Source organism: Erinaceus europaeus, chromosome 9 (assembly GCF_950295315.1).
Source record: "Erinaceus europaeus chromosome 9, mEriEur2.1, whole genome shotgun sequence".
Taxonomy (NCBI): Eukaryota; Metazoa; Chordata; class Mammalia; order Eulipotyphla; family Erinaceidae; genus Erinaceus; species Erinaceus europaeus.
In genome coordinates, this window is record NC_080170.1 from 82,381,615 (window position 1) to 82,407,707 (window position 26,093).

Here is a 26,093-nt window from a genome sequence, read left to right on the forward strand (position 1 = left end):
CATCAATAACAACAACAGTAATAACTACAATAAAACAACAAGGGCAACAAAAAGGGAAAGCTCATAGCAGGTACCCAGTATAGATTTGTATATTTGTTTTTTTTTTAAATATTCTTTTTTTAAAAATATTTATTTTATTTATTTATTCCCTTTTGTTGCCCTGGTTGTTTTTTTATTGTTGTAGTAGATTTGTATATTTGTTGAGTTGGAAGTTTCTACTCATCTCCATTTTTTATTACTCACTAATTTCATTAGCAGCATAATAAAAGTCCCTACAGATTGAATACTTGCATAGTTCTGAAGGCTACCACATGCCTCTCACTCTGCCCTCCCCCCTCCCCACTGAAACATGATACATACATGCCACCATCAGGGACAATAATGGTAGTTAAGTGTTAACTAGCAACAATGGAAAAAATCTAAGAAGTCATTTGGATATCAGAGGAACATTATTTTAATGTGTGCATATTTTACTTAACTTTTTAGAAACCCAAAACAGACCCAATTTCATTTTGAAGTTCCTTGAATTTCATCAGACCTGGGGGGATACAGGAGTGTGGGGTTGAAGGTCATGGAGCTAGTGCTGGATTTCCATTTACTGTGCAAACTGCTAGAGATATAGCAGTCAAATCCCGGCTCCACCACTTACTATCTGTAGAAGCCTTGTACCTCTCTCAACCTTATTTTCTTTCAGATCCAGAAGGAGGTTAATATTTGGAATGGTTGTAGTCATGGCTAGATAATGTGTGTGTTCAGTATCAAATCTAGGGATGGTATTCCATGGGTATTTAGTAAGTAGTCGTTTTTATTCAAGTATTGAGGTGTGAAGTGTGATAATCTGTGCAAGGTATTACTATTGTGTGAACTGTTACTACATCCAGATATGTGCAGGGGGAAATCAACTTAGAACTCAAAAAATTGGCTTTGCGTAGTTTAATAAGTATCAAATAAATTCCCGAGAGATATTTATAAAGTGACTTAACAAAGACCTTCATGGGGGGGCTTTCCAGTTCTCACAGTTAGGATTTTTTCTGATAATAGTCCCACACTTTCCTACTTTGATGTATAGTCTTATCTCAGGAGAGCCCCTGGCCCACAGGGAGCTCTGGACAGTGTCCTGCCTGAGGTGCTGTGGTAATTCTGTGATCATCTTTCCTTTGTCCCTCACCACCTCCCTCTTGTTCTGAGGTTTTATCTTGTCCTCTGGGGAAGTATGTTAAGTGCTCTACCAGTCTGCCAGTGTGCCTGGTCTGTTTTTTCTCACTGCCAGCACCTCTTGGATTCCAATTCCAAACATGGTATCCATTTGTGGTCACCCTTTCTTCCGGTGCCAAGAGAGACACATTCCAAATGGAGCACAAGTGTGCCTCCCATGCTGGGCTCTCCTAATTCAGTGTGAGGACAACAGAGCAGGATGTGGCTACTTTACCCCTCACTGCTGAAATCCACAGCCCTGTAGTTCTGCCTTCTACTTGCTTGGGACAATTTAGATTTTCTGCCAAGGCTCAAGTCTGTGTAGTCTCAGAAGAAACCTGGAGCCAGGGAAGCTTGCCAGACTCTACGGGGAGGGTTAGCATTCTGGAGAAGGAAAAAAAAAATTTTTTTTAAGTCTCTATGAAGTATACTATGTTCTGTCATTCATTCCAAAAGCTACTGGAAACAGTTCTCCCTGGGAAGGCAGAGCTGCTGGTGAGAAGCCAGAGGTGAGAAGATACCTAGGAAAAAAGATTAATTATTTTCTGAATTTCTTATGTGGGGACAGTTTTAGGAGCTGACAAGGATTTAAGACCCCCGAAGATGAGTGCCAACAGCAGTACGGTGGGCCAGCTCCTTCTGCAGGGGCCTGTGTGTATTGGCTGGAAGCAGGAAATGGAAGGGTCTCTTTACCACCTGGCCAACTGCATCTTGCTCTTGGGCTTCATGGGGGGCAGTGGTGTGTTTGGCTGTTTCTATGTATTTGGCTTCCTGGGCACAGGGTTCCTGTGTTGTGTGCTGTGGGGCTGGTTCCATGCCTGTGGACTAGACATCATCCTTTGGAACTTTCTGCTGGCAGTGGCCTGCCTGCTCCAGTTGGGACACTTGGTATACCTCCTTCGGAAGGACACCCTCCCTGAAGAGTTCCGTTCCCTCTACAGAACATTGTACCTGCCCCTGCAGGTACCCCTACAGGCATACAAAGAGATTGTTCACTGCTGCAAGGAACAGGTCTTGACTCTGGTCACTGAGCAGACCTATGCTGTGGAGGGTGAGACTCCCATCAACCGCCTGTCCCTGCTGCTCTCTGGCCGGTAAGCTACTCTGTCAAGGCCCAGCATTCCATCTCCCAGACCACACTGCTTTTTTCTCAGTATGTCCTTTTCCTTTTCATGGTCCCTTCCACTGAGGGAATGATGTGGCCATTCAAGCAAACCAAGATAGATTTTTCTAAGCATGGATTTGCTTCCCTTTTCTCTGCGGTTTTCAGAAAAGGAAACTAGATGATAAAGCATCTTCTTGTTTAGCAGGAAGGACTGTCGTGCATTTGCTGCTGGGAAGTGTGGGGTCAGTGTGTTTTGGGCCTGGGTCTAAAATGACAACACATACACATAGTAGAATATCCTGCCTAAACTGCAGCAAAATAAGCCACAGTACAGGTAGGCAATAAACAATATAAGCAATAAAGCTTCAGACAGCAGAACATTTCAGTAAGATTGATTTGTTCCTTTCATATACATTTTTAAATTTTTTTGGTATTTATTTATTCCCTTTTTTTGCCCTTGTTGTTTTATTGTAGTTATTATTGTTGTTACTGATGTCATTGTTGTTGAATAGGACAGAGAGAAATGGAGAGAGGAGGAGAAGACAGAGAAGGGGAGAGAAAGATAGACACCTGCAGACCTACTTCACTGCCTGTGAAGCGACTCTCCTGCAGGTGGGGAACCGGGGGCTCGAACTGGGATACTTCCGCTTTCATACACATTTTCTAAGCACCAACTTATGTGCAGAGAACAGTGACAAAACAAAGTGATTTTCTTGAGTTCCTATTTCTGCCAGGCTATCAAGGAAATAAGCTCAGTGTATTGGTGATATTCTATAGATTCCCTGTTAAAGTCATTTATACATCACCAGGGGGATGGACTACCCGTTGCACACTCTCCAGTCATCTTCTTTCTTCTTCTTCTTTTTTTTTTTTTGGTAAATATTTGTTTATTGAGAGCGAAAGAGAAAGAGAGATGCATACCAGAGTATCATTCTGCCATATGTGATGCCAGGGATTGAACCTGAGACCTCATACTTACAAGTCTAGAATTTTATCACTGTGCCACTTCCTGTGTCCCAGTTGTTCTACTAGCTTCTTCTCCCCTTCTCCTACTTCTTCTCCTTCTCCTTCCTCTCTGCCTTCCCCCTCCTACTCTGCCTTCCCCCTTCTATTCCCCCTCCCCCACCCCTCCTCCTCCTTCTATTTTACCAGAACACTGCTCAGCTCTGGCTAATGACAGTGCAAGGGATTGAACCTGGGACCTCAGAACCTCAGGCATGGATAGTCTCTTTGCATAACCATTACGCCATCTACCCCTGCCCTCTACTAGCTTCTTACAGAACAAAAAGTCAAGTACTGTAAATCTGAGAGCCATACAGTGAGAGAATGGTGATGTCCATATGTTACTAAGGCTTTGTTAGGAGACACTAAGTCATTTTTAAGAAAACTGACAGACGTCAGCAGGAATGGCTTTAGTCAGATTCCATGTATGTCCAGCCAGCCTGCTTATGTTGGCCATTGGCAGATATGTTCTGAATAATTAGGGAGCTCTGTGCTGGACAATTGATAGGAAATCGTGGATTCTTTGGAACGTTACCATAGGGGAATTTATACGTGGGGCTAAGCACCAGTCAGTAAACCACTTAGCAAATATACTTGGACTGGCTCAGTGGAAAACAAGCAAAGTATTTCAAAAAGCATTACTCTCGGTTTCATCCCCTTCTTTCTTGAGAGCAAAATAATGTGATAGAAAAGATAAGATAGTAACCAGAATGCTCTGATTCTAAGAAAATAAAATGAAGCTAAATAAAGCTGTCAAGTATATAGTGATGGGAAAAGATTTTCATGGTGATGCTACTACAATAGCTACTGATAATATACACTTATGTATTGTAAGTAGTATCTAAAGTGTTATGTATAAAAGTTTTGATTTTATCTGGACTTAGAGTCTCTCTTGGGTTGAGAGAGCTATGTGGTCTTGTGGGGAAACATTTCATTCATGAGTGAATTAAAGTGTGAAAAAATGCAATTATGTTTAAACAAGTACATATGCAAGTCCTAATCCATTATGACCAAAGCATTTGCTATCTGTAGTTCCATGGTTAGAATAAATAAGATGTAAGAAACTTGACCCTTCATGAGACCCATGTTATTATTTGCTCCTTATTGTACTTCTGTTCAAAGAGAGAAATTGAGACTAGTGGTGGTGGTGACGAGGGAGGCAGAGGATGAGGAATGCTCACTTCAGTTATGCGATGCTCATTTTCTGGAAGAATGTTATGATTATGGTATGGCTCAGGCATCCTTTCCATGCTGGATTTACTGTGAACTTGTAGAAGACTAGTTCCCTTTGAAGGAGAGGGTTGAAGAAGGCTTGCCTCCCTTCAGCTACAATTTTCTTTTCTAATATAATTAGCCTTAAAAACCTGAGTTGGAGGGCCAAATGATGACTCACATGGTTAAGTGCGTATGTTACAATGCACAAAGACCTGGGTTCAAGCCTCGTCCCCACCCGCAAGGGAAAGCTTCACAAGTGGTGAAGCAAGAGTGCAGGTCTCTCTCTCTTTCTCTCTCTCTATCTCTATCTCCCCCTTCTTAATTTCTGACTGTCTCTATCAAATAAATTAAGATAATAAACAGACAAAAAATAAAAACCTGAGTTGGAAATTAGACAATTTAAATTTTTTTCTCTTGCTTCTCAATATTTGGTTTTGTTAGGCTGTCTCTTAATGCTGTCTTATCTTAACATCTTTAAAGGTATCGTAAACATAAATAGCATAGTACCTTTTAATTTATCCAAGTTATCTTTGCTAAGTGGTAGCTGTGGACAAAAGGCTTCTAACTTGTGACCAGAATCCATCTGTAAAGGGGAATCTTTGCACTTTTGATTAGATGTAAAAAGACATCAAACAATTTGAAGCAGCAGACAAGAACTCTGTGCAAGAATACAGATACTTCCTATGCAGACCTCTCTTTATTTGCAGACTCTTATCTGAGTTCCTTTGCTGAAACTTCAGCTATTCTTTTTTTGCTTTCTTTTAACAAAGATAATCAAAAAGGGAAAGTGATTTATTCCAACTCTGTCACCCTGAAAAGCTGCTCTTACTGTTCAAAAGTATCTCTCATATGAAAACCAATGCACAAACTCCCAGTTATACAGCCTACTGAGCAGACAGTCATGTAAGGCTATTCATGCAGAAGGGACTTATTTGTCTAGAGGACTGTGAAGGATGAATAAACTCAGACAGAAAGGACATACCATGCCAATTTAAATGGTTTCTTGGAACCATGCAAGTACGTTGATGTTTCTCACACTTTAGAATGTTGTTACTTTTTGGTAGCTTGTTCATGAAGCCAGATTCCTAGCCTGAAGAGATGAGAGGATCTGAACTGATGTTTGCCTCCAGAAACTTCATTCTCCTTTCCCTCTCTCCCTCTGCCCCTCTCCCACCCTCTATCCTTCCCCCTTCCCCTACTCTCCTCCTCCTCCTTCTACTTTTTTTTTATTGATAGAGACAGAGAGGAGCCGGGCAGTTATGCAGTGGGTTAAGCGCAGGTAGCGCAAAGTGCAGGGACTGGCATAGGATCCGGTTTTGAGCCCTGGGCTCCCCACCTGCAGGGGAGTCGCTTCACAGGTGGTGAAGCAGGTCTGCAGGTGTCTTTCTCTCTCCCCCTCTGTCTTCCTCTCCTCTCTCCATTTCTCTCTGTCCTATCCAACAACAGCGATATCAACAACAACAACAGCAATAATAACTACAACAACAATAAAAAAACAAGGGCAACAAAAGGAAAAACAAATAAATATAAAAACAAAAAGACAGAGACAGAGAGGTAGAGAGAGAGAGAGAGAGAGAGAATAAGGGAGAAAGAGACCACAGTGCCAAAACTTCCTTTAATGTAGTAGGGCCAGGCTCAAACCTGGATTGCAGACATGGCAAAGCAGCAGACTACCCAGGTGAGCTATTTCACCAGTCCACTTCATTCTCTTACGTTGTCTTTATTCCCATATTAGAAAAGTGTTTCCCTGAGATTCTGCTTTCCATTTATGGCAACATAACTGAGTCCTTTTGTTTGGTGATTACTTCTTTTCTCCATACCTTTCTTCCATTCTCCCCATTTCAAAGACTATTTACTAAGAATATAGGGGACTAGGAATCCAGAATTAAAACTTGAAAAATATTTTCTTGAATTCATGGAGTTTGCAGTCTAGTGAGAAAGTCAGTGTTTGGCATGCTGGTGAATAATGGAGGTAATATTTCCAAGGAAAAATGCAAAGATAAATGAGAGATAGTAACCAGCCTCACAAGACTGAGATCAGACAAATCTTCTAGAAGAAGGAATGTTTATGCTGAGACCAGAGGAGAAGATGGGGACCAGGAAGAGATCCAACTAGAGGGGACAGATTACATAAAGTTCCTAAGGCTAGATAACCCTGTACTTATTTCCTTTCCTTACTCAGGAAAACTCTACCTGGATGTTTATACAGATTACCTATTCTTGCAGGACCAAGGATCACAAACTGTCACAGACATTGGGCTGATGCCACATCATTGACTTAGATCTGCCTTCCCTCTTTCGGATATCATTTAATAGGCAATATCTTGCTATTTGCTGGTGGCCTTTGGTAATTTACATACACACTCAAATATATATTGGCCATTTGTTAGGAGCAATACTAAAATCTATATAGCAAAAAAAAAAAATCTATATAGCCTATTAGTCAGAATGTAATCACATGGCTATGCCTAGTTGAAAGAAAGACAGGGAGATCCGAGAGATAGAATAGTGGTTTTGCAGAAGGACTTCCATACCTGAGGCATTAAAAGTTCTAGGTTCAATACCCAGCACCACCAGAAGCCACAGTTTATAGCATCACGCTAAAGGAAAGAATGAATGAAGGAAGGAAGGAAGGAAGGAAGGAAGGAAGGAAGGAAGGAAGGGGGGGAGGGAGGAAGGAAAGGAAGGAAGGAAAAGGAAAGAGAAAAACATTTAAAAAAAAAAAAAGGGAGCCTAGCTGGTCAGTCATGAGAGCAACTAAAACTCTAATCCTATGGAGAAAAGGAAAATGCAAACATTGGGTGGAGGGAAATGACCACACTGGATTTCCCAGATCCTTATCCACATCAGTATTCATCTCTGCCACTTCTTCATGCTTCAAAATTCAACTCAAATATTCTCTTTGAGAAATCTGCCACTGGAAGAGAACTATCCTCTCGCTTCTATCCTCTGGTTCCACAATAGCTCATACTGGTCTTATAAGCAGTTATTGATGCCCTTATGATTTCCACTAAATTGTGGAATTCTTAAAAAGCAAGGATAAGGAGAGTCGGGTGGTAGTGCAGCAGTTAAGCGCAGGTGGCATGAAGCGCAAGGACGGGCATAAGGATCCCGGTTTCAGCCCCCGGCTCCCCACCTGCTGCAAGAGGAGTCACTTCACAAGCGGTGAAGCAAGTCTGCAAGTGTCTATCTTTCTCTCCCCCTCTCTGTCTTCCCCTCCTCTCTCCATTTCTCTCTGTCCTATCTAACAATGATGACATCAATAATAACAATAATAATAACTACAACAACAAAACAAACCAAGGGCAACAAAAGGGAAAATAAATAAATTTAAAACATTTTTTAAAAAGCAAGGATAAGGTCCTGACCACCTCTTTATTCCCAGGTGCTCAGGAACACAAGAGGTGCTCCATGCCTATTTGTTTAGCTCATAAAGCTCCAAGGGGCGTGGGGGATGTGGAGAACAAAACCTCCTTCCAAGGGAACAGGGTGTGCCTGAGTGATCTAGTTAAAAACCTCCTTTGTTTGATAGAGACACCACCTTTCCTGGACTTTACAAGAGAGGTTGAAGCTGAAACTTAAGAGTTTTCAAGGGGGAGGAGTAGGGAAGTGGGAGTGGAGGTAGGAAAGGTAAAGGCCCAAGTTGAATCTTAATCAGTTTTCATTTTTCAATATGTAATGCATACTTTGAATAGTATTTGAGTAGCTACTTCCCATGTTTTTTCCCCCCTCTCCTTTTGCCAGGGTTCGTGTGAGCCAAGATGGGCAGTTTCTGCACTATATTTTTCCTTACCAATTTATGGACTCTCCAGAATGGGAATCACTGCAGCCCTCTGAAGAGGGAATCTTCCAGGTAATAAGGAGTTCTACAACTATAACCCAGTAACATCTCTTCTACTTCCTCCTTTTCTTTTCCCCTCTCACATCTGCCTTTTGAACCACTGTTAATATGATGCCAGGGGTGGAAGCACTTTCCTTCCTTAAAGAGTACATAGGTTTCTGGCAGGCAAGAAATGAGATACGTAGGAGTCTGTCATTGGTGGCCCATGCCACTCCTATGCTTAAAGCTCTTCTACAAGACCAGGTGACCACAAGATAAGCCCATGCTATGGTTGGGGAGAAAGCATAATGATTATGCCTGAGGCTTTGAAGTCCCAGGTTCAATCCCCAGCACCACCATCAGCCAAAGCTGAACAGTGCTCAGGTCTCTCTGTATCTTTGTCTTTGTCTCTGTAGCTCCCTCCTGTCTCTCTCTCCATCTCCCATTCAAACTAAATAAACAAAATATTTTTTAAAAAAACGTGGTGGCTTAAGAGATGGTGTAGTGAATAAAGTATTAGTCTCTCAGCATGAGGTATTGAGTTCAATCCCTGGCATTTTATGTGCTAGAGTGATGCTCTGGTTCTCTCACTCTGCTGTCTCTCTTCCTCTCTCATTAAGAGAAAAGAAAAAAAAAAAAGAATGAGATCCTGATAACCAGTTTGATAACCAACATTGCATATGCCAAAGTGATGCTCTGCTTCTCTCTCTCCATCCTTCTTTCTTGTGTTAATAAACAAATCTTAAAATGAAACAACAAAACTATGCTCTTCAGAATAACCAAAGATGTCCAGTCTCACCTCCAGCCTCCCCCTCCCTTATATGCTCAGACCAGCCATGCAGAAGGCCTCTCTGTACCTTCTGTCTGAAATACAATTCCCCCATCAAGATGTGCCTGCCTGAATTGACCCTGCCCCGCTCTTCCTCCATGGCTTATTGATCCTGTCTGCCTGCCTGTTCTCTTTCTTTCACTTATGTTGACTGGTGCACATGTAGTTCTCTGTTCTAATGAGCTGGTCTTCTTTCTTTCTTGTGCACAGTGAGTTAGTCCTTTGATAAAGAAATCTGGGCTTCTTCTTTTCTTTGTCTCCAAGCTCCATAGAACAGTGCCTTGAATACAATACAGTAGTTGTTAGAGAAAGGTATGCTGAACCAACTTGGCAGTATACCACTGATGTCACACAGGACTGCAGGGGGCATTCACAGACATGCTCTGAGGTGGGGGCCCAGCTGCATGGTCCCTATACTTTTTGTCAGTCTTTCAGGTTTTCACTCCTTTTTCCTTTTTTTTTTTTTTAGTCTTCATTGATAGGCTAGAATGTGGAATTATATATTAAAGTGTCTTCTTGATACTCACAACCACCTTCTGATCGAGTATTATTACTACCCCTATTGAATGAGGAAACTAAAGATCAAAAACATAAAATAATTTGCTCAAGTTCTTCATCTAGAAAATTGCAAAGCCAGGTCACCTGGCTGTCCTGTTTCTGTTCTTTTTAGAAACTAGTTAACATAAGAGTGGAATTTACTCTCTCTCTCTCTCTCATAGGAATGCCACTGTCCAGTCAGTTTGCCAGTGCTGGGTTCCATGTGTCTCCTACTACTTTTACCAGGGAGTCCCTCAGGCTAGCATATGTGCCAACCCCAGAATAGACACAGCCTTGGCTGTGCGACCTGGCTGGGCCTGCTTCCGCCCACCCTGACTCTTAGCTTTGTCAGGGCAGAACCCGAGAGACAATCCTGATGCTGTTGCCAGGTTAATCAATTGCAGACCCCCTCAGCTCCCCAATTCTCTCCTGAACACACACACACACACACACACACACACACACACACTTTTTCCAAATAGCCCAGCTGTTTCATTGGAGAACTGTCCCAGGACTTCCAAAACCTCCAGGAAGGCTGACTCAGGTCTTAAGGCTGCCAGACCAGGCTCTGTTTCTGATACTGACACCGAGGAACAGGTGGTGGAGAAGCTTGAGTCCTCCCCTAAATTATGCTCCAAAGGAAGGGCTGTAACCCCAGATGGCCTCTCAGCCTGGAATGTAGGCACCAATAAAATCCCCCTATTTATATTTTTAGAATGCACCTTCCTTTAGAGTAATGAGATCCACACATTTGTCATTGGCTGTGTAAATTCTCATTTCCTCTTTGCAAATGTCAACTGTTGTCCTGAGTTTGGTTCATCCTGTCCTTGTCTTTTGCAATTACATTACCTTTGTTGATTGCCTGAATCATAATTCTTTGTTCAACATAAATTAATTCATATTCTATCCTGTTTCCCAACAGTTGAATTAAATAATAATTTATTGACTGTTCAGCACCATAACTCTCTCTTTAAAAAATATCTTTTATTATCTTTATTTGATAGAGACAGAAGTGGAAAGATAGAGCCCTGCTTTACCACTTGCAAAGCTTTCTCCCTGCAGGTAGGGACTGGGGGCTTGAACCTGGGGCCTTGTGCATTATAACATGAATTCAACCAGGTACACCACCACCCAGCCCCCATAACTATCTCTTTAGCCATCAAGATATAATCACAGAAATAATCTGTAGTTGTTTAGTCTACCTCCCAATTTACTGAATTCAAAGTCTCTTTATATATGCCTTATCATCTAATCCATTTTACTAGCCTCTGATGTGATAAATAAGAAAAATATTGCCAAGACTTTACTACAAACATGTGCATATATATACATGGGACTCTACCAATAAGCCGGTTGCCTGAAGACCTTTATGGAAAGATTTTGTAGAGAAAGTGACATGAGGTCATTTTGCAATATGCAAGTGGTTCTTTCATTCACTTCAGTAATATTTATTGAGTACTTTTTATATACCAAACACTGCTAAAGATGCTTGGAATGTGTTGTCTCCTGCTTTCATGCAATTTGCATTCCAGTAGGGAAAACAAACAAACAAAAAAAATCATAGATACGGGGAGTCAGGCAATAGTGCAGCTGGTTAAGAGCAGATGGTACAAAGCACAAGAACCGGTGTGAGGATCCTGGTTCGAGCCCCTGGCTCCCCACCTGCAGGGGAGTCACGTCAAAGGTAGTGAAGCAGGTCTGCAGGTGTCTATCTTTCTCTTCCCCTTGCCTTCCCCTCCTCTCTCCATTTCTCTCTGTCCTATTCAACAACAACAATAACAATAACAACAGCAAGACAAGGGCAACAAAAGGGAACAAATAAATATTTTTAAAAAGTCATAGATACAATAAATTAATAAAGTATGTGCCATGTTAGAAGGTAGCAATTGGTAATTTTAAAAATGAGTAGTTTAAAGGAGTTATAGTTGTATTTTTGATTATTTATAATTTTATGCTATAGCATCACGGGTTTCTTTCTCTCTCCCTCTGAGTCTCCCCCTCCCTTTTGTATTTCTCTCTGTCCTATCAAATGAAAGAAAGAATAGGAGGAAGAAGGAAAGAAAGAGAGAAGAGAAAAGAATAAAGAAAGGAAAAGGAAAGAAAAAGAAATGAAAGAGAAGAAAAGCAGAGGGGAAAATGCCCACCAGGAGTAGTGGACTTGTGCAGACACTGAGCCCCAACGATAACCTTAGTGACAAAAATAAACAAAACAAACAAACAAGCCAACAAAATGAGGCAAGGAAACTGCAAGCAAAGCTGTATTGGGAGGAGGAAAGAAAGTTAAGTTTTGCACAATCTTCAGACACATGTATCCCCTCCCCTCCCCTGATAGCTTTCCTATTCTTTAACCCTCTGAGATTATGGACCCAGGGTCATTATGGGATGCAGAAGGTGGAAGGTCTGGCTTCTGTAATTGCTTCCCTGCTGAACATAGGTGTTGACAGGTTAAACATCTGACTCTAGAATTAAGGAATGAACTCTGGGTCTGAGGCATAAATTTAAGTGTTGTTAGCACACAAATGACATTTAAAACCTTTGGCTTGCATGAGATTACCAAATGAGGAAGTTTAGACAGAGAAGACACTCAAGAACTAACCCTGGGCATAAGCAAGTACTTACAAGGTGGAGAGAAAAAAAAAAAAAGGCACAGCAAAGGAAACTGAAAAAGAGCTATCAGGAAATTGTGCTGATGTAACTTTGGTATCCTGCAACTTGAGTAAAGAAAATGTATCATCGAGGAAGCAGCAATCAACAAAGTTAAAGTTCTTGAAAACTAGCTGCTGAACTCAGCATCTTAGAGTTCATTAGGGATCTTGCCATGAAAAGTGTTTGTGCACTAGTAGAAGAAAACCTGTTGGTTTAAGAAAGAGAGGATGGGGTGTGTGGGGGGAGAATACAGGTCCAAAAAGGATGACAGAGGACCTAGTCGGGGTTGTATTGTTATATGGAAAACTGGGAAATGTTATGCATGTACAAACTATTGTATTTACTGTCAAATATAAAACACTAATTCCCCAATAAAGAAATTTTTAAAAAATTAAAAAAGAGAAAGGAGAGGAAATAGAGATAGAAAATATAGATATGTTTTTCCATAGTTTTCAAAAGGAACACAAACTATGGAGCTGTAGCTGCTATGCAAGAGAGGTAAAGGAAAAGGATTTTCATGTTTTACTTTATTAGTTTTTCATTTTATTTTTTGTTTTTATTTATAAAATGGAAACACTGACAAAAAACATAGCATAAGAGGGGGGGCACAACTCCACAAAACTCCCACTACCAGAAAACTCTGTATCCCCTCCCCTCCCCTCCCCTCCCCTGATAGCTTTCCTATTCTTTAACCCTCTGGGATTATGGACCCAGGGTCATCATGGGATGCAGAAGGTGGAAGGTCTGCCTTCTGTAATTGCTTCCTTGCTGAACATAGGTGTTGACAGGTTGATCCATACTCCCAGCCTGTCTCTCTCTTTCCCTAGTAGAGCAGGGCTCTGGGGAAGCAGGGCTCCAGGACACATTGGTGGGGTCGTCTGTCCAGGGAAGTCTGTACATCATGGTAGCATCTGGAACCTGGTGGCTGAAAAAAGAGTTAACATATAAAGCAGAACAAATTGTTGGCTAATCATGAACCTAAAGTCTGGAATATTGCAGATGAAGATTTGGGGTCTCCATTTTGGAGATAGCTAGTAGTTTGTTTTTTAACTGAAGAGACATAGCATTATAACATTATGTAAGCTTGAGGCATTATCACTCAACCTGTGTATACACTACATTAAGTTCACCAATATAAACTCAATTTCTTTTTTTCTTTTTCAGTTTTACTTTTTTTTTTTTTTTAATTGTTACTAGGCTTTTGGCCAGGGCTCCATACCAGCAGGATCTACTGCTACCAGTGGCCGTTTTTTCTTTTTTGTTTATTTATTATTCTTCTATTGAACTTGATAGGACAGAGAAGTTGAGTGGGGAGGTGGAAATAGAGAGGTGGGGAGGGAGACACCCAGAGATCTGCTACACAGCTCATGAAGCATATCCTTGCAGATGAGAAGTGGGGCCTTGAACCCAGATCCTTGCATATGGTAATGTGGACATTCAACTGGTTGAGCCACCACCCAGCACCCTAAAAATCTAATTTCATTTATTTATGTGCTTACTTTATTATATTTTTAAAATTTATTTATTTATTTATTTATTTATTTTTTACCAAATCTCTGCTCAACTCTGGTTTATGGTAGTGCCAGGCATTGAATCTGGGAACTGGGAGCCTCAGGCATAAATGCTGATTTATTTTAAAGTAGAAGAAATGTCACCATGTTTATAAGAATACGCTTGGTCTTTTTATTTTTAAAGACAAGCTTAGTTTATGTCCAGATTTACGCTTACACACACACACACACACACACACACACACACACACACACACACACACACCCTGCTTCGAGTTCCGTACTCTAATTTCTTATTTCTTGCCTAGTTTATGTCCAGATTTACTCTTTTACACACCCACACACACACTGCTTTGAGTTCGGTACTCTGATTTTTTGTCCGAGAATTTTAAGTGTATCAAGAATTGTAAGTGTATCAAAGTACAGGCAATGAGTCCTAAAATTAGTGCAGCCTGGAGTGTTCCTAGCTGTGACCACAGAATATGAGCTTACACCTACAGGAATGCAGAGGTTCTGTGCTGACTATGGACCCCAGATCAAATTGATGGGTTTACAGTTAACAATATTTATATACTTTTCCCATATTTGGGAGCTACTTTCTTCCTTGATCCAGCTTTCCAGTCCTTTTTACAACTATGACACCATCTCCCCAGACAATACCTTGGGTCCACCTGCATATTAAATGTCAGGCTCAGGCAAAACTAGTAGTCATGGGCCCCTTGGAATATACATACCTAAAGCAGACCCATTAGCTTTTTCCAAAATGGAGACCCCAAATCTTCATCTGCAATATTCTTGCCTTTAGGTTCATGATTAGTCAACAATTTTTTCTGTTTTATATCTCAACTCTTTTTCAGCCACCAGGTTACAGATGCTACCATGATGCCAAACTGACTTCCCTAGGCAGAAGACCTCACCAATGTGTCCTGGAGTCCCACTTCCCCAGAGCCCTGCCCCACAAGGCAAAGAGAGAGGCAGGCTGGGAGTATGGATTGACCTGTCAACGCCCATGTTCAGTGAAAAAGCAGTTACAGAAGCCAGACCTTCCACCTTCTGTACCCCATAATGACCCTGGGTCCATACTCCCAGAGGGATAAAGAATAGGAAATCTTTCAAGGGAGGGGAGGGGATACAGAGTTCTGGTGGAAATTTTATGGAATTGTATAGGTGATTGATTGGTTCTTGTTAAAACATTGAGTAAAAGAGCTGAGGGTAAAATGGAAACATGCACAGAATAACATCTTGTCAGTGTTTCCATTTTATAAATAAAAATTTAAAAAAAAGTACAGTCTCTGGCATATTGTGACAACCAGTTATGAACGGCTAGTAGTGAATGAATTAGGACTGCTGTTTCCTGAGATTTTTTCCCATGAGGCAACAAGCTTGGAGAAAGTAGCTTATCTGGTGTCATGGTAAAAGAGTAAACAAGGAACTTGAGACCAGCTTCTGCCCTTGATGAAGTAATTAAGGGCTCTGACTTGAGTTCTAGTTAGTACAGTAGGAAAACAAAGTGGAAGTAGTAAATGAAAAAGATGGGAGAGTGGTGCTAAGGAGAGAGAGGGGACAGAGGAGGCAGAGGGAGATCTAGTAGCAATACAAGAATTCAAATGATTATATAAATCCCAAGAATGCTTGAAAAAATCACCCTGACTTTTGATTAGATAATCCAAGTAAAGATCCTAATATAATACCGAGTACTCATCATCATCACCATTTCCAAGACCTCCATCCACAAACCTACTTGATGAACTCTGCCAGCCTTCTCACTTTTAATGATTTTTTTTATCTTGACATTGATTTAAAAAAATAGTTTAGTTTATTTATAAAATAAAAATAGAAAATATTGACAAAACCATAGGATAAGAGGGGTACAACTCTACACACTTCCCACCACCAGAGTTCCATATCCCATCCCCTCCACTGGAAGCTGTCCTATTCTTTATCCCTCTAGGAGTATGGACCCAGGGTCATTAAGAGGTGCAGAATGTGTGAGCTCCAGCTTCTGTAATTACTTCTCCGATGAACATGTGTTGGTATGCTTCTAATTCTGCTTCTAAAAACCCCTTCTGTTTCATTTGGTTTAATCCCCCCTGCTTAACACTGTATTCTATTTACATAACCATTATTAACTAGGCACCACCCTCCCTCCAGGGCATTGGTGGTTCAGTGGTAGAATTCTCACCTGCTCCGCCCTGTCTCCTTGTCACACCCTACTTTTTAAAAAAATTTTTTTAAAAATATTTATTTTATTTATTTATATTATTTATTTATTTATTTATTTATTTATTTATTTATTCCCTTTGTTGCCCTTATTGTTGTAGTTATTATTGTTGTTGTTGGATAGGACAGAGAAAAATAGAGAGAGGAGGGGAAGACAGAGAGGAGGAAGGAGAGAAAGATAGACACCTGCAGACCTGCTTCACCGCCTGTGAAGCAACTCCCCTGCAGGTGGGGAGCCGGGGCTCGAACCAGGATCCTTATGTCGGTCCTTGTGCTTTGTGCCACCTGCACTTAACCCTCTGCTCTACAGCCCAACTCCCACACCCTGCTTTTCACCAGTCACTTTTCTCTCCATCCTCTCTACATCACATCCTGTTTACACCCTACTTGGCAAGTATATAGGACAGAATTGTGAGTTATTAGTTTAGTTTAGTTTAGCTTAGCTTGGCTTAGATTGTGCTGTGTTCTGCATGAATAAAAAGATACTGCGTACAGCTCAACCATGAGTCCCGGGTCATCTGTCTCCCATCAGTGAAGCTTGTCCGGCAAACATGGGCATTGGCAGGTCAATCCATAACCCTAGCCTGTTTCTATCTTTCCCTAGTGGGGCAGAGCTCCGGAGAGATGGGGTTCCAGGGTACATTGGTGGTGTTGTCTTCCCCGGGGAGTCAGGTTGGTGTAATGGTAGCATCTGCAACTTGCTGTCTGAAAAAGCATTAAGATACAAAGAAGAAAAAATTGTTTAATAATCTGGAACCTAAAGACAAGACTATAGCAGCTGAAGCTTGGAGTCTCCATTTTGGAAAAAGTTAGTAGGTCTATTTTAGGTGTATTCCAAGGGGCCCATGACTTTACTAATTTTTTTTTAAATTTCTTTATTGGGGAATTAATGTTTTACATTCAACAGTAAATACAATAGTTTGTACATGCATAACATTTCCTAGTTTTCCATATAACAATACAATCCCCACTAGGTCCTCTGTCATCCTTCTTGGATCTGTATTCTCCCCACCCACCCACCCCAGAGTCTTTTACTTTGGTACAATACGCCAATTCCAGTTCAGGTTCTGCTTGTGTTTTCTTTTCTGATCTTGTTTTTCAACTTCTGCCTGAGAGTGAGATCATCCCATATTCATCCTTCTGTTTCCGACTTATTTCACTCAACATGAATTTTTCAAGGTCCATCCAAGATTGGCTGAAAATGGTGAAGTCACCATTTTTTTATAGCTGAGTAGTATTCTATTGTGTATATAGACCACAACTTGCTCAGCCACTCATCTGTTGTTGGACACCTGGGTTGCTTCCAGATTTTGGCTATTACAAATTGTGCTGCCAAGAACATATGTGTACACAGATCTTTTTGGATGGGTGTGCTGGGTTCCTTAGGATATATCCCCAGGAGAGGAATTGCAGGATCATAGAATAGATCCATTTCTAGCCTTCTGAGAGTTATCTAGACTGTTCACCACAGAGGTTGGACCAATTTACATTCCCACCAGCAGTGCAGGAGGGTTCCCTTAACCCTACACCCTCTCCAGGATTTGCTGCTGTTACCTTTTCTGATGTATGACATTCTCACAGAAGTGAAGTGGTATCTCATTGTTTTTATTTGCATGTCTCTGAGAATCAAAGACTTGGAGCATTTTTTCATGTGTTTCTTGGCCTTTTGAATCTCTTCTGTGGTGAATATTCTGTCCATGTCCTTCCCCCCATTTTTGGATAGGGTTATTTGTTTTCTTGTTGTTGAGATTTGCAAGTTATTTATATATTCTGGTTATTAGCCTCTTGTCTGATGTATGGCATGTAAAGATCTTCTCCCATTCTGTGAGGGGTCTCTAGGTTTGGGTAGTAGTTTCTTTAGCTGTGCAGAAGCTTTTTAATTTGATGTAGTCTCATCGGTTTATGCTTGTCTTAGTCTTCTTTGTAATTGGATTCATTTCATTGAAGATGCCTTTAACATTTATGCAGAAAAGAGTTCTGCCAATATTTTCCTCTAAGTATCTGATAGTTTGTGCTCTAACATCCAAGTCCTTGATCCACTTGGAATTTACTTTTGTATTTGGTGAAATACAGTGGTTCATTTTCATTCTTCTGCATGTTTCAACCCATTGTTTCCAACACCATTTGTTAAAGAGACTCAGCTTTCGCCATTGAATAGTCTGGGCACCTTTGTCAAAGATTAGATGTCCATAGGAGTGGGGGCTTACTTCTGGGCTCTCAGTTCTATTCCACTGGTCAGTGTGTCTATTCATGTTCCAGTACCAAGCAATTTTGATTTCAATAGCCCTATAATACAATTTGAGATCTGGGAGTGTGATGCCTCCAGTTCTGTTCCTTTTTCTCAAGATTGTTTTGGCAATTCTAGGTCTTTTCTGGTTCTAGATAAACATTTGTAGCATTTGTTCTATTCTCCTGAAAAATGTGGTTGGGATCTTCATGGGGATAGCATTAAATCTGTAGATGGCTCTGGGTGGTATATTCATTTTGATGATGTTAATTCTTCCAACCCATGAACATGGAATATCTTTCCACTTCTTTGTGTCTTTTTCAACTTCCTTGAGTAGTGATTCTTAATTTTCAGTATACAAATCTTTCACTTCTTTGGTTAGATTTACTCCTAGATATTTTATTATTTTGTTGCTATAGTAAAAGGAATTGATTTCTAGATTTCAATTTCTTCTAACTTAGTGTTTGCATAGAGGAATGCCACTGACTTTTGAATGTTAATTTTGTAGCTTGACACCTTACTGTATTGCCTGATGATATCCAAAAGCTTCTTGCTGGATTCCTTAGGTTTTTATATGTATACTATCATGTCATCTGCAAATAGGGAGAGTTTGACATCTTCTTTTCTAATCTGTATCCCTTTAATTTCTTGCTCCTGCCTGATTGCTATGGCAAGAACTTCCAACACTATGTTGAATAATAATGGTGATAGTGGGCAGCCCTGTCTAGTAACTGATCTGAGGGGAAATGCTTCCAGTTTTTTACCATTGAGTATGATGTTGGCTGAAGGTTTTCTATATATAGACTCCACTATCTTCAGGAATTTTCCATCTATTCCCATTTTTTTGTAATGTTTTGATCATAAAGGGATGTTGTATTTTGTCAGAGGCTTTCTCTGCATCTATTGATATGACTATGTGGTTTTTGGTCTTGCTTTTGTTGATGTGGTGGATGACGTTGATTGATTTACATATATTAAACCAACCTTGCATGCCTGGGATAAACCCCACTTGGTCATGATGAACAATCTTTTTAATGTACTGCTGTATCCAGTTGGCTAGAATTTTGTTCAATATTTTTGCATCTATGTTCATCAGAGATATTGGTGTGTAGTTTTCTTTTTTGGTTGTGTCCCTGTCTGCTTTTGGTATAAGAGTGATGTTGGCTTCATAGAAGCTGGCAGGGAGTATTCCAGTGTCTTCAATCTTCTGGCAGACTTTTAAAAGTAGAGGTATTAGTTCTTCTTTGAAGGTTTTGTAGAATTCATTTGTAAAACCATCTGGTTAGGACTTTTATTTTTGGGAAGGTTTTTGATAGCTGTTTCAATTTCATTAGCTGTGATGGGCCTGTTCATGTTATCTAGTTCCTCTTTACTTAATTTTGGAAGTTCGTAGGTATCTAGGAAATCATCCATTTCTTCCAGGTTCTCTAGCTTGGTGGCATATAGTTGTTCATAGAAGTCTCACATGATATGCTGAATTTCTGTAGTGTTTGCTGTGATATCTCCTCTTTCATTTATGATCCGATCTATTCGGATCTTCTCCATTTTTTGTTTTGTGAGTCTGGCTAAAGTTTTGTCGATTTTGTTCACTCTTTCGAAGAACCAACATTTACTTTCATTGATCTTTTGTATGGTTTTCTTATTCTCAGTGTTATTTATTTCTGCCCTAACTTTAGTGATTTCTGTCCTTCTGGTTGCTTTAGGGTTCCTTTGTTCTTCTTCTTCTAGGTCTTTAAGATGCAGGCTGTTTATTTGTGCTTTTTTCTTGTTTCCTAATGTGTGCTTATATATATGGCTATGAACTTCCCTCTTAGTACTGCCTTAGCTGTGTCCCTAATATTTTGATAGCTTGTGTCTTCATTTTCATTGAACTCTCGGAACATTTTGATTTCTTCCTTTATTTCCTCTTTGACCCAGAAGTTGTTAAGAAGTGTATGTTGAGCTTCCACATTTTGGGACTCTTACTAATCTTTTGTTGATTGTTAAGTGTTAGTTTAATTCCACTGTGGTCTGAGAAGATGCTTGGGATGATTTCAATGCTCTTGAATTTGCTGATGCTCTTTGCGGCCTAACATATAGTCTATCCTTGAGAATGACCCATGTGGACTTGAGTAAAATGTGTATTCCAGTTTCTTGGGATGAATGACTCTGAAAATGTCCAATAGTTCTAGTTTATCTATCTCTTAATTTTTCTTTCTGTTGTCTTTATTGATTTTCTGCCTGGATAATCTGTCAAGTTGAGAGAGTGGGGTGTTGAAGTCCCCTACTATGACTGTGTTGCTGTTAATATATTGCTGTAGCTCTTTCAGTAGACATTTGATGTATTTAGATGGCTTCTTACTGGGTGCATAGAAACTTTACTAATTTTTGCCTGAGCCTGATAGCTAACATGCAGGTGGGCCAAAAGTATTATCTGGGGAGATGGTGTCAGGATCACTTTTAAAGTTTTATAAGATTATTTTTAAAAAAGTGTGTTTCCACAGTCTTTCCTTTGTTATTCTGTGCATGTTTCTATTTTACCCTCAGCTCTTTTACTCAATGTTTTAACAAGAACCAATCAATCACCTATAGCCTGCTGGGCATTTTTTACTTACCCTACAAATATAACTCTGCTTTTTACCATGGATACATAGTGTGTGCTTGGAAATTCCTGGTGACTAAATAAATGCAGAGTGCACACCCTTCAACCTTGTTTGTTTAACATTTCCTTTTCCTGGTTTTTTTTTTTTTTCTGACTTAAGTTGTCTGATCTGTTTGATTGTTAGTAGTGGTTAAGAACAATCACTCCTTTCTTAAATAAATAAAAAGAAAAAAGAAAAGAACATTCCCATGGGCCTGAATTCTTGGGCAGTGCTTTGTCTATTTGGTATAGCACTTGATTCAATAAAAAAATCTTTTCAGACTGAAATTATGATTTTTAAAGATCTAATTATTTATTTCACATGAGAGAGGAAGAGCAGGAGAACAAGAGATAAAATATACTCTGCCAATATATGTGGTGCCAGAGATTAAACCAGGCACCTCAGGCATATAAGTCCTGCAATATGCCTTATTCAACCATTTCCCCAACCACATCTAACTAAAATTCTTTCCATGTCATTTTTGTATCCTGACCACAGTGTTATCCTTCTTTATTCTAAAAAAAAAAAAAAAAAAGACAGAAAGAAAGAAAAGAAAAAAAAAAAACAAACCTGTTAACAACACTCTGGTCTGGTCTTTCTTCAAGACACTAGAGTGTCCCTTCTCTCTTGAAATCATAACAGATTCAGAATCCTCTATGGTCCTTAGTGATATCAACCATGAGACTGCAGACTGAAAGATTGGGTGTGGAGACCAAGGCACCATGAAGTGAATGCCTGTTTCTAGGGTTTCTAGGGTTCCTGACAAGGTAATCCATCCCTGGGTCTCTTATCAGCCCACACAAGTAAAAGTCACTGACAGGATCTCTTCCAGGCAAGGCCATAGAGGATACTCTCACAGTTCTTTACAATGACAGTGCAAATACATGTCAAATAACTGTACACTTTTCTGTAGGAGTCTTCATTGCTAAGGACTTTTTATTGCTAAGTCTAAGTATGAACACATTTCCTAGTTTAAACCTTCATCTCTTCTCCTGACCCTTCTTAGGTCACCCTGACTGCAGAGACCGAATGTAGTTATGTTTCCTGGCCCCGGAAAAGTCTCTACCATCTTCTGACCAGAGAGCGATACATCTCCCAGCTTTTCTCAGCACTTCTGGGCTATGACATCTCGGAGAAGCTCTATGCTGTCAATGATAAGCTCTTTGCTAAGTTTGGGCTGCGCTTTGATATCCGTCTCCCTAGACTCTATCATGTCTTGGGCCCTGTGCACCCAGATGTGGGGCCAGAGTCTGAGAAAGAAGATGAAGAAACACATGAGCATGCCATGCTTCCTCCTCAGGCGATGCCTAATTTTATCCAAGAAAAGACCCCTTGCTCCCCACCTCGATCTACCACTGACCCTCCTATACCTTCTTGCTGTGTAAGGACCCCCAGGCCTGATAGCGGTGTCCTGGGTGAAGACTCTACCAGTCTGGTGCTTGAAGATTTTGAGGAGTTATCAGGATCAGAATCGGTCATGGATTATAGGAGTGATGGGGAGTACATGAGATGAGGGGAGAGCTCACGTGGGCACAGCCACCAGGCTCAGGATCCTGTGTAAGTACTTAGAAGGCAGCTGCTATACCTCCTGCCAATAGCCAGTCTTCACTCAGCTTGTAAGGGCAAAACACATTTTGTGGAGTCTTTTTCTCAAGGGACTCCCAAAAAGGGGCATTAACTTGGCCTTGCAGAGAGCAATTCATGTCAGCTGTATGCAAAGCACGAGGTGATTGTATGATTTTGTTCTTGGGTGTGTAGCCTAGGAATCTTTATTACAAGGGGGGGGGGGCTTTTGACTCATTCTTTAGAATGGTTGCCTTTCGGAAAGTGGATTGATCACTTGCTTTTTCTCTCTCTTTCCTCTTCCTCCTCCTCTTCCTCTGTTTCCTTCTCCTTCCCCATCTCTTCCTCCTCCCCCCCACCTCCTTTTTTATTTGCACTTTTGCTAACAGCTAAGTCCACAGCTAGAGCTAAAGGGAATTGCATTTGGAGTGTGTATTTAAAAGGTAGAGGGTAAAATGGCATGGTCCTAATCCCTACTTACTTTTCCTGGTACAGTCAGCATTGGAAAACAGTCATTCAGCCTAGATTGAGCTGTATCTCTATCACAGCTATGTATTCAAAGAAGCTTGTGACTAGAGGTTAATAACCATGAGAGGAAATTGGGTATGTGGGTACAATGGGTGTACAGCAGCCTGACTTCCTCCATAAACCACATCTGTGGGAGATTAAAGGAGTTACAAACTTGGGTGTACCTGAAGTATATGCAGTATCATCCTCACAGTTCATGACAGTATATAGAAAACACTGTACTGACCGGTTCATGTTCTCCCCAACTGCTCTCACAATGGTGTGACATTCTCCTCTGGAACTCTACCCTACCATGGTGGAGGTCTGGTTTTCCTTGAGGAAAATTCCACTTTTCCCAGTGTAAAAGCCATTTCTAGCTTGGTGGTGGGGAAGTTGAGGGGAGAGGAGGTGCTTGGAGACCCACTATTCTTTGCGAAGCTGTGACAAACTTCCCAAGACACTAGCCCAAATGAGGAAATCTTACAAGGGACACAAGATGAATGAGAAGGTGTTTGTATATTCTGAAAAATTACATAGATGGCAAAAGAGCAAGAGAGGTCAATGATAAAATATTAACTACTTGGTTTTATAGATATGGGGTTTATAAACCCCAGTAGTGTCAGTGTCCTTGGTTGGTTCTGGGATAATTCTAAGAATATATCTAGCACCACAATCACTCCATTCATTTCCTCCATATCCAGTATCTACTCTGATCACCCCCTTCCCATTGTGCTGATGATAATCACCTTCTCACTCATTCACTCCCATCCAGACATACTAGTTATATCCTGTGGTTTCCCTCTTTGTCCAACATGTCTGCCCACCTGAACACAGTGAATTCACCCAGTTTTCTGTGACTTCATGTTCTTCCTGGTTTTCTTTATCTTTCCTTTTTAAAAATTTTTTTGAAATTATTTTTTAAATATATTTATTAGATAGAGACAGCCAGAAATTGAGAGGGAAATGGGTGATAGAGAGGGAGAAAGACAGAGAGACATCTGCAACAGTGTCTTACCATTCATAAAGCTTTCTCCCTGCAGGTGGGGACTGGGGGCTTGAACCTGGGTCCTTGTACATTGTAACATGCACCCAACCAGATGCACTACCACCAGGCCCCTATCTTTCCTTTTTCTTATTTCCTTCTTTCTTTCTGACAACTGTTTTCATATTGTTTGTTTTTTCTACCAGAACATGGTTCAGCTCTGGTATACAGTGGCGCTGGAGACTGAACCTCAGGTCTTAGAGCTTGAGGCATGAAAATCTTTTGCATAATCTATGCTCTCTCTCTCTGCCCTCTTCCTAGTTCTATTTGTTCTTTTCCTTCTTTTTCTTTCTGCCTTCTGCTCTATCCTTGGTCACCCCATTTTGCTGTTATGAAGGAAATGTTTTTTTTTTTCTTCCCAGCTAATTTCTCCAATTTGTCCTCTGTGTTTCTTTACTTCATTGTTTCTGTGTTTATCTCTTTATTACCTTCTTTTCCTTTATTTACCTGCCTTAAATCTGTTCTTCCTCCTGAACTATCTTGGGACACCATTTTAGCTTTTCTTTTCTTTTTAAAAAATATTTATTTATTCCCTTTTGTTGCCCTTGTTTTATTGTTGTTGTTATTATTGTTGTTGTTGATGTCATTGTTGTTGGATAGGACAGAGAGAAATAGAGAGAGGAGGGAAAGACAGAGAGGGGGAGAGTAAGATAGACACTTGCAGACCTGCTTCACTGCTTGGGAAGCAGCTCCCCTGTAGGTGGGGTGCCAGGGGCTTGAACTTGGATCCTTACGCCAGTCCTTGCATTTGGCGCCACCTGCGCTTAACCTGCTGTGCTACCGCCTGACTCCCTATTTTCATTTCTTTAAATATTTATTTATTTATTCCCTTTTGTTGCCCTTGTTGTTTTATTGTAGTTATTATTGTTTTTGTTATTGATGTCGTTGCTGTTGGATAGGACAGAAAGAAATGGAAAGAAGAGGGGAAAATAGAGAGGGGGAGAGAAAGATAGACACCTGCAGACCTGCTTTACCACCTATGAAGTGACTCTCCGGCAGGTGGAGAGCTGAGGGCTCAAACCAGGATCCTTATGCCAGTCCTTATGCTTTGCACCACCTGCACTTAACCCACTGTGCTACCGCCCGACTCCCCATTTTAGCTTTTCTTAATGTGGCACCTGGGAACAGACTGAAGGTCTTGAGCATGGATAATACTGCTGAAGAGACTATGTTTTAGTCTTTTCCTTCTTCCTTTCTTCCTTCCTTCCTTCCTTCCTTCCTTCATTCCTTCCTTCCTTTCTTTCTTTCCTTCCTCCTTCCTTCTTTTTCTTTCTTTATTTCTTCTTCTATTTCTCTTTTGAGAGAAAGGTATAGGAGAGAGGGAGAAGTAGACACACTCAGAAAGGAGACTCACATTGTACTGATCCACTATCCATAGAACTCTCCCTGTGCTATCTTCTCAGATGTCAGGACCAGAACCCAGGGTCTCACAAACAAGAATGTGTGTGTTTTAGTAAGGGAACTATCTCCCGGCTACCCCACCTTAGTTTTTCAACACAGACTTCTCTAAGATCACTACCTTCCACTCTGCCTATAGAGAAAACCACTCAAATGAAGATGTGAACTTTCATTTTTAGATGGTTATGTATTTCCCAAACATTAAGAGGCTGACAGCATAAATAAGAAAGAAAACCAAACTAGAAGCATGAAGTTGCGGCATCTATGTCACTACTAAGAAAAATGTGATATGTTTTTTTTTTACCTATCCTCATTTTCCTCCTTTGAGTGTGTTAGACTAGCTAGCCTGAAAGGGCTTTTGGGCTGACATGAGAAAGCAAAGGATGAATTTTTTCAGAGGAATTTGTCAGTGAGCAGTACAAATGACACAAGTCCCAGATTATCAGAGTGTCTTCCAGCAAGGATACTCTGCTGTTTCACTAGGATTTCTCTTGTGACTTGAGATATCTGCCTCCCTTCTGGATGGTAGTTCCTGTTACTAGAAGTTTCCTGCACTCTGCCCCTATAAAGAAACTATTGATGACAACATAGATGTTCCATGTGAAAGAAGTCACAACTCAGATTCCAAGGTCCTTCATTCTGAATTCTAGTATATG

General features: G+C 40.6%; 1 protein-coding gene across 4 annotated transcripts in view; it reads left to right on the top strand.

The window, feature by feature from the left end:
* The first annotated feature begins 1,390 nt into the window (after positions 1 to 1,390).
* The window catches only part of POPDC2 (popeye domain containing 2), a 45,307-nt gene continuing 20,604 nt past the window's right edge, over positions 1,391 to 26,093 (top strand). For all 4 annotated transcript variants that reach the window (XM_060198309.1, XM_060198310.1, XM_007532104.3 and 1 more), the window contains exons 1-3: positions 1,391 to 2,288; positions 8,261 to 8,369; positions 21,934 to 22,484. In XM_060198309.1, coding sequence (XP_060054292.1) covers positions 1,798 to 2,288; positions 8,261 to 8,369; positions 21,934 to 22,440 — 1,107 coding nt within the window. In that variant the 5' untranslated portion in view covers positions 1,391 to 1,797 and the 3' untranslated portion in view covers positions 22,441 to 22,484. The remainder of the gene's footprint in view (positions 2,289 to 8,260; positions 8,370 to 21,933; positions 22,485 to 26,093) is intronic.